At 37.3% G+C, this 13,502-nt stretch overlaps 1 protein-coding gene across 1 annotated transcript in view; it reads right to left on the bottom strand.

Moving 5' to 3' along the window:
- The window catches only part of DOCK9 (dedicator of cytokinesis 9), a 109,426-nt gene extending 101,629 nt beyond the window's left edge, over window positions 1–7,797 (bottom strand). The window contains 1 exon segment of the mRNA XM_019474302.1: window positions 7,533–7,797. Coding sequence (XP_019329847.1) covers window positions 7,533–7,646 — 114 coding nt within the window. The 5' untranslated portion in view covers window positions 7,647–7,797.
- Window positions 7,798–13,502: the final 5,705 nt, after the last annotated feature.

The raw sequence follows: 13,502 nt of genomic DNA, 5'->3' as shown, positions 1-13,502 counted from the left end.
GGTCAAACACCGGAACAGGCTTCCTAGAGAGGTGGTCGATGCCCCAGGCCTGTCAGTGTTTAAGAGGCATTTGGACAATGCCCTTAACAACATGCTTTACGTTTTGGTCAGCCCTGAGTTGGTCAGGCAGTAGGACTAGATGATCGTTGTAGGTCCATTCTGACTGAAATAGTCTATCCTATTCTAATAATTAGTATATCAATATTATTCCTGAGAAACCATACAGGTCTTTTCTTCACCTAAATGTGAATCAAATAAATTTGCTTTTCAAGGAATTAGGAAAGCTTTAGTCAGAGAAGGTTACCAAAATTTTCAGGCTTAGTTCACAGGCTACTCAAAACTTACTTGAGATTCCCTCATATCTACCATATAGTAGTTTTACTGTTAAGAAAAATGCAAGAACATAACAGCATAACAGCCGAAAAGGGAAAAAAAAGCAAAATCTGGAAAACAAATCTACCAAAAAATGATGAATAAAATGTAGCTTTCTCAACAAAACTAGCTACCATTTACAATCACACTGGAAGGATTCACTAAAAGTTCATAAGCTGTCTAACAACATGCTCAGCACAGGCCAATACATGCTGAGCTTACCATCTTTCTCCTCAGAGGAGATGGAGAACAGCTGTTCAGTTCGCTGTATATTGTACCCCAACACATTTTGAGAGCTTAGCACCTGAACCACAGCTGCTGGTACACCTTCTCCTCTCGAACATGGCTTATCACAAAGCCAAGAACTAACACCAGTGTCCATGAGAAAAGGCTTAAGCTTATGTACATGCACGCATCTGTAGCTGAAGTGGCTGGACCATTTTGACTTAGCTCAGAAAAGTATAAGACAAACACATAAACACAGCATAAGAAAAAGGTTACATTTTCTCTAATGTGCTAATTACACAAAATATTTTGGTTGCAAGAAAACTTTCTGTTAAGTCTGCCTTTGAATATTCAGACTGCTGCAGTGAATCCCAAACTACTGAAATGGTGTGCTCCAAGCTTCCTTAGTACTCAGAAGGCCAGGTGCACCTTCTTCACCCAACTATTTGATACATTTCTGAGATGCAGGCTCTACCAAATTACCCCTTCACAAAATTTCAGGTTGAACAGCCCCACTGTGCCAGATTGTCATACCAAGTTCTGATTCCAAAGAAATTCCAGTAACTTCACCTACCCTCTCCAACTCTTCCCCAAGGCAATAACTGTCCAGTATCAATTTGCTTCCTCAAGCACATGAGATGGGGATAACAGAGTATGAAGAGCCACTCAAACTTTACTGCTCTTTAAATGAAGTACAAGACAACTTATCATTCATAAAGCAAGACACCCTTTGCTCATCCTTCTCCCACTTTCAATGTAAGTAACAGGTCTCTACCTACCTACCCAGGCAAGCTAGATGCTCACCTGTCAATCACTGAGCTTGAGCTCTTGTGCAGTATACTCTTATGTTAAAACAAGGTTTAGAGACTACTACAGTACTATGGCCAAGTCAGTCCATTTGGTCAAGTTGGCCTTTACCACGTGACCATTCCTTTTGAAGAGTTTGTCATGAGAAATGATATGCAATGTGCTACAGTGACAGGTTGATTTGAGTGTGGTGCAGGATGACTGACCCTCACGAGAAACAAAAATAAATACTCCAGATTAAACTGGGTCTAAGAAATGAGTAGGGGAGAAAGACCATTTGAGTTGTGAATACAATCAGTGCCTTCTGTCAGCTAAAGATTCGGCTTCACAATTGGCTTAAATTAATTGAAAGGAGGGCTGACACTAGGAGGACACTCTCTCTCTCGTGGCACGTTCCTGAGCCTTCTCACACTAGTACCAGCAACTGAGCAATTGTATTTTGAGACAGATTAGGAGTGATCTGGCTTTAGAGGGTTCCTCCCAATCAGAGAGCGTTAAGCCAGATTGGCTTTCTGAAATGCTGATCACACGGCTGCATGACCACTTGTGCCAACAGATGGGAGCTGATGGGACCCTTTCAGAAGCAGGAGAGATTCAGATTACTAAACAGAACATGAAACTCTGTCCTTATTAAAAGCTATTGCAAAAACATTTTTGAATTCTGTTACTCAGCTTCAGTGCAGCTCACAATTTTTAAAGTGTCCTTAAAAAAAAAAAATTCAGGCCACTATTTTAATATACCTAAAATGCAATTTGGGAAGCCTTTTAAAGGAAAGAAGAAACATATACGTGATCAATACTGTCAGAAGGTTCACATATCAGGACATCTACTGTCTGAACTAGCAAGCAGACAGATCACAGCACCAATTCCACTAACTGGTAGCAAGGGAAAGCTGTCATCTCAAATGGGTAATGGATTTCTATGTGGTGCTGCACATGATTAGCATTTTCATCCTTTTCTCCCTGGTGCTGAAGAGCTATGTTCATCCTCCTGTTAATTCTCTTGGGAAGGCAACAGGTGAAGACTGGAAGGAAGCTAGCTCTGGCTCCTTTCATTTTACGAGCAAAAATAGAGGAAAAGGCTTACTTTTAAAAACAGCGTAACCAAAATTATTTCATGGGTGTACACACACACAAAAATCACTTCTCTAGCACAGCTAATTCAAAAACCAAAGATACATATATTGCAGCTTCAGAAAGCATCCAATTAATTGCAAATGCATGACTCTACCCTATAGTCACAAAACAGGTCCACCACAACCATAAAATTGATGAAAGTGAGCTTTGCTCACATTTTGCTTACATGCTGTAAACACAAGATTAAAAAAGAATCCTCCCTCATTAGAAGCTTTTAAAGAATCTAAAGCTCTCTGGAGCTGAGGCCCTGATTATATACCTCTCCTCTAAGTCAATGGAACACAGAGGTAGTTAGTGGTACCAGAAAACCACACCATTTAATCAGTAAAATACCTGATTAGCAGAAATATAATTTCTCTAAAAATTCATGAATAATTTGCTTCCCCAGGCTTCTCCAAAGCATTACTCATTTCTTTCTTAGTCATTTGTCAGATTCAAAAGGAAGAGGATGTTTTATCAGTTTGAACCAGATATGAAAAAAGAAAACAATAAACAGCACACTGATGTTGGCATTTAGCCAAACCTCCAACACCACAAGGAAGCAGATTCTCTCTCAAGCTCTTCTTCAGAAAAAAAGATTTCCCGGTCTATTATTTCATGTAATATAAAAGAAAAGATGCTGGGTAGGTACAGTATTGTTGAATATGATTTATGGACCAGCTGACACAGATAAAACTCAGCCCAGTCAAACCTGCAAAATCAAGTTTACAGGCACTAAAAGTCAGTCTTTCAAACAAGGCTTAACTTTTCCTATTAATCTGCAACAAGCAACATTTTTATTTAAGAAAATGCTAAGAGCATAGGGCTTCATAGGGTCCAGCACTCGAGCTAGCCAATGCCGTATTTGTGGGAAGATAAAACAGCAAAGTATCTGCCATACCACTTTGTTTTTTGCCAGGGTGTTATAGGTATGGAAACATACCAGAAATAAGAAGCATTTCGAAACAGCAGTCGTGACACCCACATGGTAACCATTTTAATCTGCCAGAATATGGTTTATATATTTGGACAAGCAGTGTCAAAAGCCATCAGATAAAAGGAATTTTAAGTTAGGAGTTCAATGATTGCCTACATTATATATTACAGAAAAAAATAATACAGTACGTTTTTTCTTGTATGTTTAAATTGAGACAAAAGTTATCTTTCTCTTCCCAGAAAACAAAGGATGGTCAGGTTAAGCACACTGGGTATTGTTAGCCTCATGCTACAATACAAAACATCATTTACCTTATAAAAACATATTTAGCACATAAGCCTGCAAATTAACAAGTCCCCATAAAGAGTAGAATGGAGCTACAAGCAGGCAACACAGAATATGAATTGATGAATATATGGTGTTACGTATTTCTCAACATTGGCCTGAGGCAAGCCACTTTGGACAAATAATAAGACTATTTAATACTAAACACGGGTAACAGCTCCCTTTATCTTTTTGTCCCACAACCAAAATAAACTCAAAATAAATTGCCCAGGTTGGGTTATTTTTTAATCAACTTAAAAATCCATTCAAAAAATTATATGTATCTTAGAGCTTATTCTTAAATATTACATTACTTATTATCCCCTTTCTTGGGTATGGTTAACTTTGTGATGTAAACTTTGGGACAGTGGGAGGGAATAAGCTGCTATAGGTTTATGTAAAAAAACACCACTATGCATATATTTAGCAACAATGCGCTTTCATTGACAAATTCAAAACTTTTAAGTCTCTAGGACTTGAAATAATGAAATGCATTAAGTCACCTCTTTTCATGCTTACATAAACAGATCAGGAGTTTTACCGGGGCTACAGACACAGCGTGAGCCATACTCTCTCTGTGTAGAGTAGACAGTTATACAGGCTTCTTTGCGCAGTGTTCCTTTAAAAAACAATAATTAACTTCTCCTTCCCCCCCATCCCGCTTAACCTGAAAACTCTTGTTCTATTGTTCACCCAAGTCTTCAGGGGGCTGTAACAGAAGAGAATGGGGGTTTCCAAAACTCAGTGAACACAGTCTAAATTAGAAAGCATTGTGCTTTTATTTATAAGAAGTATTTCGTTGATGGTCAAGGTCCATTTAAACACAAGAACACTTTTCAGAGCTCAAACTTTTTGATAAGACCTTCTGTATTGCCAGCATTTACCTCAGGTTGTTAATATGGATGCAGTTCTAGTTGTTTAATTTCTAGCCTCCTCTGTGATTTGCTTTACCTTCAGAGGCAAAGCAAGTATGCTGTGTCCTACGAAGTTCTCTTATCAGCACAGAAACTTCTAACACTAGAATCAGACTTGGGCAATGCTCTGCTAGACAGACGAGCTCAGGTGTCTTACATTTTATACTGCCAGTGTGTTTCCAAGCAGAAAGACGGCCTCCAGAAGTTCCAACTTCCCAGAAACATCATCTGATTTGATAAGCAGTTACTACTTCTAACTATCAAAATGGAACTGGACAGCACGTGTACTAACAGCTAGCACAACAGCAGTTCATCCCAAGTAAGGTTTTGAGGCACCACCCAGAAAATCTAAATGCTTTGTCTGTGGGCTTTTCTTGCTTGTTAACCTCAAAAGCAAAGTTGTGACACAATCTAATACAAATCGCAGGAAAACAAGAGAGCACACGTACTAACATTCTGGCACTGAAAACAGCAGACAACTCCTTTTGTGAACCTACCCACCTATCCAGGAAAAGTTCGTTCAGGCACAGCGCTCAATCAAATAACATAGTTTCAATATCACGTGGGACACTTACATTTATAAATACTCAGTTCTCTCAATACTCTAGCAGACTCTCTGTGAACTACATTTAAAAGAATTAAATGAATATCACAAAAAACTTGTTGCTTCCTTGAAGTCCTGACAGCTGATTCTGCCTCATCTTTATAAAGAATACTCAAAAAACTTGAATGCTAGGTAAATAACGTCATAATTACACATACAAAAGGAATAAATCCACACCTGAAAGAATGTTTTAGGCAATAGTCTATGAGAAGTATTACTAGAGTAAACCAGAAGCCTCGCTGTTCCAAATGGTTTTGAGGATTGCTATCTAATACAATTCTAAGGTTTCTAATCCAGAAAACAAGAAGTTCTGCTGTTTACATTCTGTTACACCAACTAGCAACGTTATCAGTCTTACTTATTACCTTACTGCACCCTATACCAGTGAGAAAATACCCACTTTCACTGTGGCAGTAAAAATCTACTGCAATATCACAACCCAATGAAATAAAAATGGACCCAAATGTCAGTGTTACATGAAACATAACACCCTACTTTTTGCTTTGTGCCTAGCAGTACACTTAGTGCAAAGTGTCCTTGCACCATTTCATCTAGTTTTCCTCAATAAACTAGACAAAAGCAGAAGCAAAAAGGGATATTATACCATCTATAATTATATGCCATATATATGCTTGTCTATACATGTAACAGATTAAGACCAAAATACCAACTGAAATGACAGCAAAGACATTTTTTATGTGACCTATGTGGAACCTAAGTGTTCTTCCCTTGAAATACTGACCTTTGTTTTGAACGCACCCACTTCATCTGAAAATGAAAAAGGGAGGGCAAACACTGGAGGTATATTAATCCATGAACATTAAATTAAGTAGTACCTGAAAAAATTATAAGGATGTACTTCATAAATGGTTGTAAGTAAACACAATAATATTTTATACTTTTTTTTTGTTTTTAAAGTAAGTACATAGGCTTGCTGATCAACTGCAGTACTCCAAGTATCTGCAGAAACACTAATATCCTCTCTGAGTATTCATGGGGGAATAAAAACAGTTCTAAATAAAGTTAAACATTCCAAGGGCAGGAAAGCACACACAAGATTAGCTCATATTGTACTGATGAAAATCTGGACCAGAAATCAGAACACACCCATATAAAAAAAACACGTTTTACTAACAACTGCTCTGAATAGAATGAAACTAAGGAAAACACTGTGAAGGAAAAGAAAATTTGTCTTACTAACACACATGTAAGCTTTCAGTTATATACAGTAACAATTCCCACAAAGTTACAGATGTGTATTACTAAATATATATAGCCAAAATGTTTTAGTTCAATTCTTAAATGTGTAGCGTGAAGCTCAAATAAGGGGGGGACCATAATTTGAGGATCACAGCTCCCACTAACTTCAACCACAGCCAGACAAATAAAGAGGAGACCGTCATCCTTTAATTCAGCAATTAAGTACGAGATATTACTAAGTAAAATTGAAATTTTAGTAAGAACTATCAAAGTACTTCTTTCTACTGATATATTAGTTTAACAATCCTCCTCTGTTATTTGAAAAGGTTTATTGTCCTAGCTGGAGAGGGTTGGTGGATTCATTACAGCTTGCTGCTTATGTTCTCTTGCTGTACTATTGAAAATCCAACAGAACAAAGTGTGTAGCGATAGGAAAAAAAAAAATATTCTTATTTGATTACTTCCCTCACATACAGAAATATTCCCTTTTCCCTCACTGGAAGCTACTTTAAAACTTTAAATTCCTAAATAATGTGCACTGAAGGCATTGGAAAACAGATCCTTTAGCAGAAGTACACCTGAATTATTTAGACAGTTCTTAGAACATTTAAGTAAAATTTAACCGTTATACACACAGTCTTTAGAGAGTTCAAATATATTTTAATTGAAAGATATGCTGGGCAGTTAATAAATAGAAGTGCTAGAATGTATTTTAAAGTGTAAATAGTTTTCATGCTACGTTCAAAGAGCTGTACAACTATGCTAAACAGAACAGACACCGAAAAGCAGCTAGTATGAAAACCAAATTCCAAAGTCACACTCAGAGAGAACCAAAGATTTGGTAAACCAGAACAGCAAAAAATAATTAAAAAGGCAGACAACACACAAAGTATCAAACCCAAATCCTAAGCACACCTTCTTCACAAGTAAGAATGCTGGAACTTCTCATTAGCGTCAGATTAAGCAGTTTTTCACTGGCAGACAGAACTGGAATTATTAAAGGGAAGAGATGGCTTGCTTAAACAATTCTTACCAGCACTACCACAGGACTCTCCACTTCTACTTCACAAGGACCTGCATCCTTGCACTGCTGCGGAGACTCTATAATAAGCTCTTTCTTAGGATTTCTGTTTGTTCTTGCCTGCATTCTTTGGTTGAAAATACAAACAGCAGCAAAACCGTATGCTTTTTGGCATCAAAATAATCAACATGCCAGAGATCCAGTGAAAATAATAGCTTTTTCCCTGGCACAAGCAGCAGAAAGTACAAACTAGCCCAACTTCTCAGCTGCAGTTCGCTAAATCTGTCATGGTGGGAATGCATGACAGACAAAGGCCAGCCCCTAAGCACGTTGTATTCCTCTGGGGGAAAAAAAAGAAAAAAAGGAAAAAAAAAAAGGTGGAACCATTTTAATGCCTTAAGGTTACGAGTCAAACACAAAAGAGAATGTGCATTTCTAAAATGATCATTTAAAACAGCCCAAGTCTTTTACAGCACTTATAAAATCAAGGCTTCAATATTTTAAAATATTTTTATTGTAAAAATTAGCCACTTATTGACAACTGGGCCTCTTTAGAAGTATAAAACCCTGTTACTTTTTTTTTTTTTTTTTTTTAAAATTTAATATCACTTACTCAGGTACTATCAACAAACAGCCACTAACCAAGTACATTCGCCAAGACCAATGCCCCAAACAGATACGTTGCTCTTTTTGGGGGGTAGGGTGGGAATGCTCTTTTTAATCTTAGTGCTAAATCCATATTAAAAATTTACCTTAACATCAAATTGTCTTCGCAGTAAAAATCTTATATACTCTACAAAGATACTAACTCAAAATTAAAATAAATTTAAAAAAAAACTCTTTATACCTTCAACTTTTAAGCACTTAACTCTTCAAGTAAACTACCAGTCTCCCTCAGCCTCTTTCCTTGCTTGAGCCAGTTAGCTCACTTCTGTCTTGCACATTATTAGTGCTCTCAGCTCATTCCTCTCTCCTCAGAACCCTCCAGCATTGCAGATGTCCACCACTGATCACCCTCCAAAAAACCACCAAGAAGACAACGCAACAAAATCTTCACACATCTTGAGTGAAGTCACTTGACAGAACCTCAGCTCTCCAAGCCACGAAGACCAGCCAGCCATCACTGGCTTCCATAGGATTTTCTTTCTGCTGACCGTACAAAACACTGGGGGAGCGGGAGGGGGTGTCTTCCCTGTCTTGTGAACAGTTTTCAGAAGTGTCTCTTGGCCTCGTGATTCAAGGCTACACAGTGCTCAGTGGTTAGTATCTTCCATTCCTGTCCTTAACTGCAACATAAACTCAAGTCATGCTTCAACTTTGCTTTTGTAATCCAATCTACTCTCTTACTATATCGTTACTTACAGACACTGTTCAGCATACACACACTCACAAAATAAGAGGCAGCAATTTTTATTGGGATCATTTCTGTACAATTCTTTAGTGTAGTGCAAAGCAATTTTGTATGCAATCCAGTTGACATTTTTGGTAATTTTGAAGGTTTGACTAATCTAGCTCCCCCATGCAGGAGGTTTAGCACATGGCTGTATGCCAAATTCCTCCTCAAAAAAAGTGAGCTGTGATGAGCAGTTTTCTCCAGGTTTTGAGAGGGGTATTTTGGTTTTTCCTTTGTTTCTTTTTAACACTAATGAGTTGCAACCTCCAAGTACGCAAACCTCAGTGGCTGTATTTACCAAGCAAAAATACATTTGAGAGAAAATTCAACTCCCCAGAGAAGCACATCCCTATTTTAGACTCCCTGTCCACTAGAGCAACCAGACAGCTGTGGAAACTAAGCCACCACCTTCATTCAATTCTCAGCCTGCTCCACTTCTTTGGACAGTTAATTATCTCACTTCAATATAACTGACATCCTAAATTTAACTTGACATGAATTTTTATCTATTCTCTAATAGAAGAGAAAGTCACCTTAATCTGCAGAAAGCAGATCAAGTTGTGGAGAAGCACAAATATCCTCTTTTATTGCTAGTATTTTTAAGAAGGCACAACTTCAGGCACAGGTCTCTTACCCTTCAGACCTAACATAAGACGTTAATATCCCTTTCTCTTCCCCTTCTCTCTGCTTTCACACCTGCGTAAGATATTGTTATTTCAGGTTACTGCAACTGTGAAATTGAGTCTGACCAAGAGTTTGCCCACCCAATCCACAATGCAAGCACAATTCTAATGAGTGGACTGAAAGAAATAATAAAATTAACATTAGTCAAGACAATAATGATTTACTATGCTTCTGTCTTTTTCTCTAGGAAAAAGAAGTTCAATGCATTTACTTTTTAAGCAGTCTCTCTAATACATAGACACTGAACTCTAGAAAACAACACTCTATAAAGCTTCTTGAAGAGTTAAGAAGGAAACTAGCAGTTTAGTGAAATTTACAAAAACTGATCTTCCTGTGTAAATCAAGGTAGACAATAGTTCAAGAACATTTAGTTACACTTCACTTTTATTGTGCACCAGCTCCTTTTGTTTTCAGAAAACGGAAGTAGAGAACAGCTTAGACTAAATTATACCATTACTTGAGGATGCAGCTGCCAAACAGGAATTTGTCTCATTGAGATGGGCTGCAATTATATTTAACTGCAACCAGAAATGCACAACCTTATTATGCACAAGGCACTTGCAAACACTCACACTAATAAAGACTTTAAAATATTATACACTTGAAATAGTATTTCTCCTGGTGAATTTAACAAAGGATTCTACTTTTAAACTGCAACACACTTATCCTGGTCAGGTACTTCTCTGGAATGCATCTGGATTACTTTAATTCAGTAAAAATGCGATTTTCTTTCCCCATCATTCTCCCTATTCTTCTCAAAACATGATGAAGGAGAAAAAGAAAGCTAACAAGGCAACATTTTTATAACATCAGTTTAAAAAAGCAGAAGTTGTTTTTTCCTACTGAATAGTTAATGTAATTTCTAGCTTGCATTTCATTAACACACATATACCATTAGAGGGGGTTCTTTTATTTAAGAACAACGAAAGTGTGAAGCAGTACCTCTGGAGCTATATCCTGCATGAAATAGACCTTAATTGCTAAATTGATATGCATTTCCAACATTTATTTTCTGCTGAGGACTTAGTGATTATCTCAATAATTTAATTAACAAAAAAAAAAAACCCACACCACAAAAACATGGGCTACTGCTTACCCAGGCACCACATAGTTAAAAGAGGTACATTACTTTAATAAAGAGGTATATTACAAAACTTGACCAATAACACATTATGATTCAAAAAGTAAAAGATGAAAAACAGGAGTTTAAGACATGCTGAAAATTTATCAACTCATTACATGACCTGTAGTTTTAAACCATTTAACTGCAATTAAAAAAAAAAATACTACTCAATTTGTTGTATCAGGCAGTTATCTGAATAAGGATCAACAGAGAATCCAGGAAAACAATGCATGTACAAAAAGAATGTCACTGTACAAAAGTTATTTGATTGCATTTCCAACATGGCTCCCAAAATTGCAGAAAATCACTAGCTAAATAGAGACCTATCTGCAAAATAACTCAGATTATTATGGAAAAAATGCATTTCATCTTTTTACACACACAGTGGTTTGAAGGACTTCTCATGGTACTTTTAACAGCAGTACTTTTCATATTACTTCCAATAGCCAAAGAGTTGGCTCTCTTCTTGCGTCGTATACCCTTAAGGAATTACCTATGTAATTACAAAATTACATAGGTAAAGTTCTCAGTATTCCCAGCATACCTCAGTGATTCATCCAGCAAATTTGCTGCCCAAAAGACAAGTTGCCCACATACACCCTCTTATTCCTTCAAATCACTTTTCACTCCAAGAGCTTGCTTTCCTAATGCACAATACCACATAATGAAGAGTAAGTGATAGCAAAGGAACACGCAGCATATGAGAATTTCCTCTGAACTTTGATGGAAGAATGGATGACTACCCAGCCTCACTGCAGGAACAGGCTAAAACCCGAGTAGTTTGGTTTAATAGCATTTCTTTTGCTTCAAGTCCCACTTACAACCTGCATCAAGATCACTAAACCCTGTTCAGTGGCCAGCATCAGCATTCACTAAATCTACCAGCTATAATTACAGCCATCAAACTTGTCTCTGTTAGCTGTTCTAGGGAAAGAACTGTTGCTTAACCTGTAGCAACTGGGGGGGGAGGAGAGGAGGAAGGAGTAATCCTGCTGTAGGTTTGCATGTCCTGTGTATGTGAAAATAGAAAGATCTGACAACCTCATTTACTAAAACCCTACACCTGTTCTCTACTCCTTTGTGGCTCTTTAAATTCCCTGGCAACTCACAGCATCTCTTAACAAGTAACTTTCAAAAATGAGAAGGATGGACAACTGGAAGGGTTTTGATGCTTTGTTTTGTTGGGGGTTTTGGGGTTTGGGTTTTTTGGTTGGTTGGTTGGTTTGGGGGTTGGGTTGGGTTTTTAAGGCAGTAGATCATATGAAAATATGGACCCACTTTAGCAGAATGACAAGCACCATCAAAAGCCAATACTTCTTGCTGTCACCTCTATTAGTAAGAGGTATTCTAGCACTGCCCTCCCACACTTGGCAGCCTGCCTTGCAGCTGTATTAAAGGCATAACATTTCACATATCAGTGGAAGATTCAGTGTTGCAGCTACACATATCTTAATACTTCTAAGTTTCATAAGTGACCAACAGATGTGCACTTGCCCTGGAAGAATATATTCACAAGTTCAAGAGAAAGGCTCAGCCAGCTGATAGCAGATGGAATACAGTATGCAATTCACCTGGCAATTCACTGCCATGCATATTACATTCAGATGAAATACAAAAAGTCGCAAGAAAGTCAGTTAGGAAGACTCATTCCTCATATGGCAAATACTGCAAATGTGTAACTTGCAGTCCCACCAATAGGGAGTACACTCTCTAGCAAGAAAATCATCCAAAAAAAGAAAAAAGAAGGAAAAAAAAGGAAAAGAAGGAAAAATATAAAAGCATAAGACACAGATATGAGCGTGCTACATATTATGTAACTTATGTTGTCAACATTATAACTAAAATACTCCCATTTCACTGACTTGCCTTGGCAAAGCAAGAATTAAGCCTATTCTGAAATAGGTAGAATCACAATCCCTCTTTGGAGAGGCATCTCTTTATATCAAAATGAACCATACAAATCTCAAATTTTGGATTACAGTTGAAATTACTCTCAAAACATTATTTTTAGGGAGAGTGTGAAGTGGCCTGGACAGGACAAAGATGCTGAGCTACCACATAGAAAAGGTCTCTATAATAAGTAGGTTGCATTGATGAAAAAAAGATAACACCAATGTACAGGTCTGTATTACTACTCAAGAAGTTGGAATAAAAAACTGATCTGCCTGTTTTAGTGGCAGCATAAAGTTAAAGGATTCTCCTAGTCAGTGCCTCTACTGGATCCATAATGTTTTTGTACAATGCATTTTTTAAAAGCTCTTTATTTCATGGAATGAGAATTTGGCTAAAGTTGTTAACACCAACATGGCATATCTCATTACTACCCTCAGCTAGACATTACTATCTGTCAGATAAGATACAGTACCTTAGTTTGGACACTCTTACTCTGTGACAAATACAAACTAAAATAAGTTTAAAATCACAGCGGAGCTAAGCAAAATACAGATTAACTTGTCTTGTCCATGTCACACTTTTGCATACTGTTATCTATGAAGTATCAACTTAAGGTGCATTTGTTTGACTCACTGGTGACTGATTCATTTCATACCAACTTAGTAGATATCTTAGTTTTCAGGGAAAACCTGACTTCCTTATGGTCCCAGGGGAAAGAAAAAAAAGAAGAAAAAAAAAAATCAGTAGAATTTAGTCAGGATAGGAGACTTCAAGATTAAAACTGCACTTACGCGAAAGGACTTAACTGTTTTTCTGACATACCTCCTTAGAGATAGGACATGTACAAGCAGACTGACTGTGAGAACAGTGTTGGACTAAAGATGACTTT

The sequence above is a fragment of the Aptenodytes forsteri genome, unplaced genomic scaffold, assembly GCF_000699145.1.
Source record: "Aptenodytes forsteri isolate BGI_AS27 unplaced genomic scaffold, ASM69914v1 Scaffold123, whole genome shotgun sequence".
Lineage (NCBI taxonomy): Eukaryota > Metazoa > Chordata > Aves > Sphenisciformes > Spheniscidae > Aptenodytes > Aptenodytes forsteri.
This window is presented reverse-complemented; position numbering and strand designations above follow the sequence as displayed.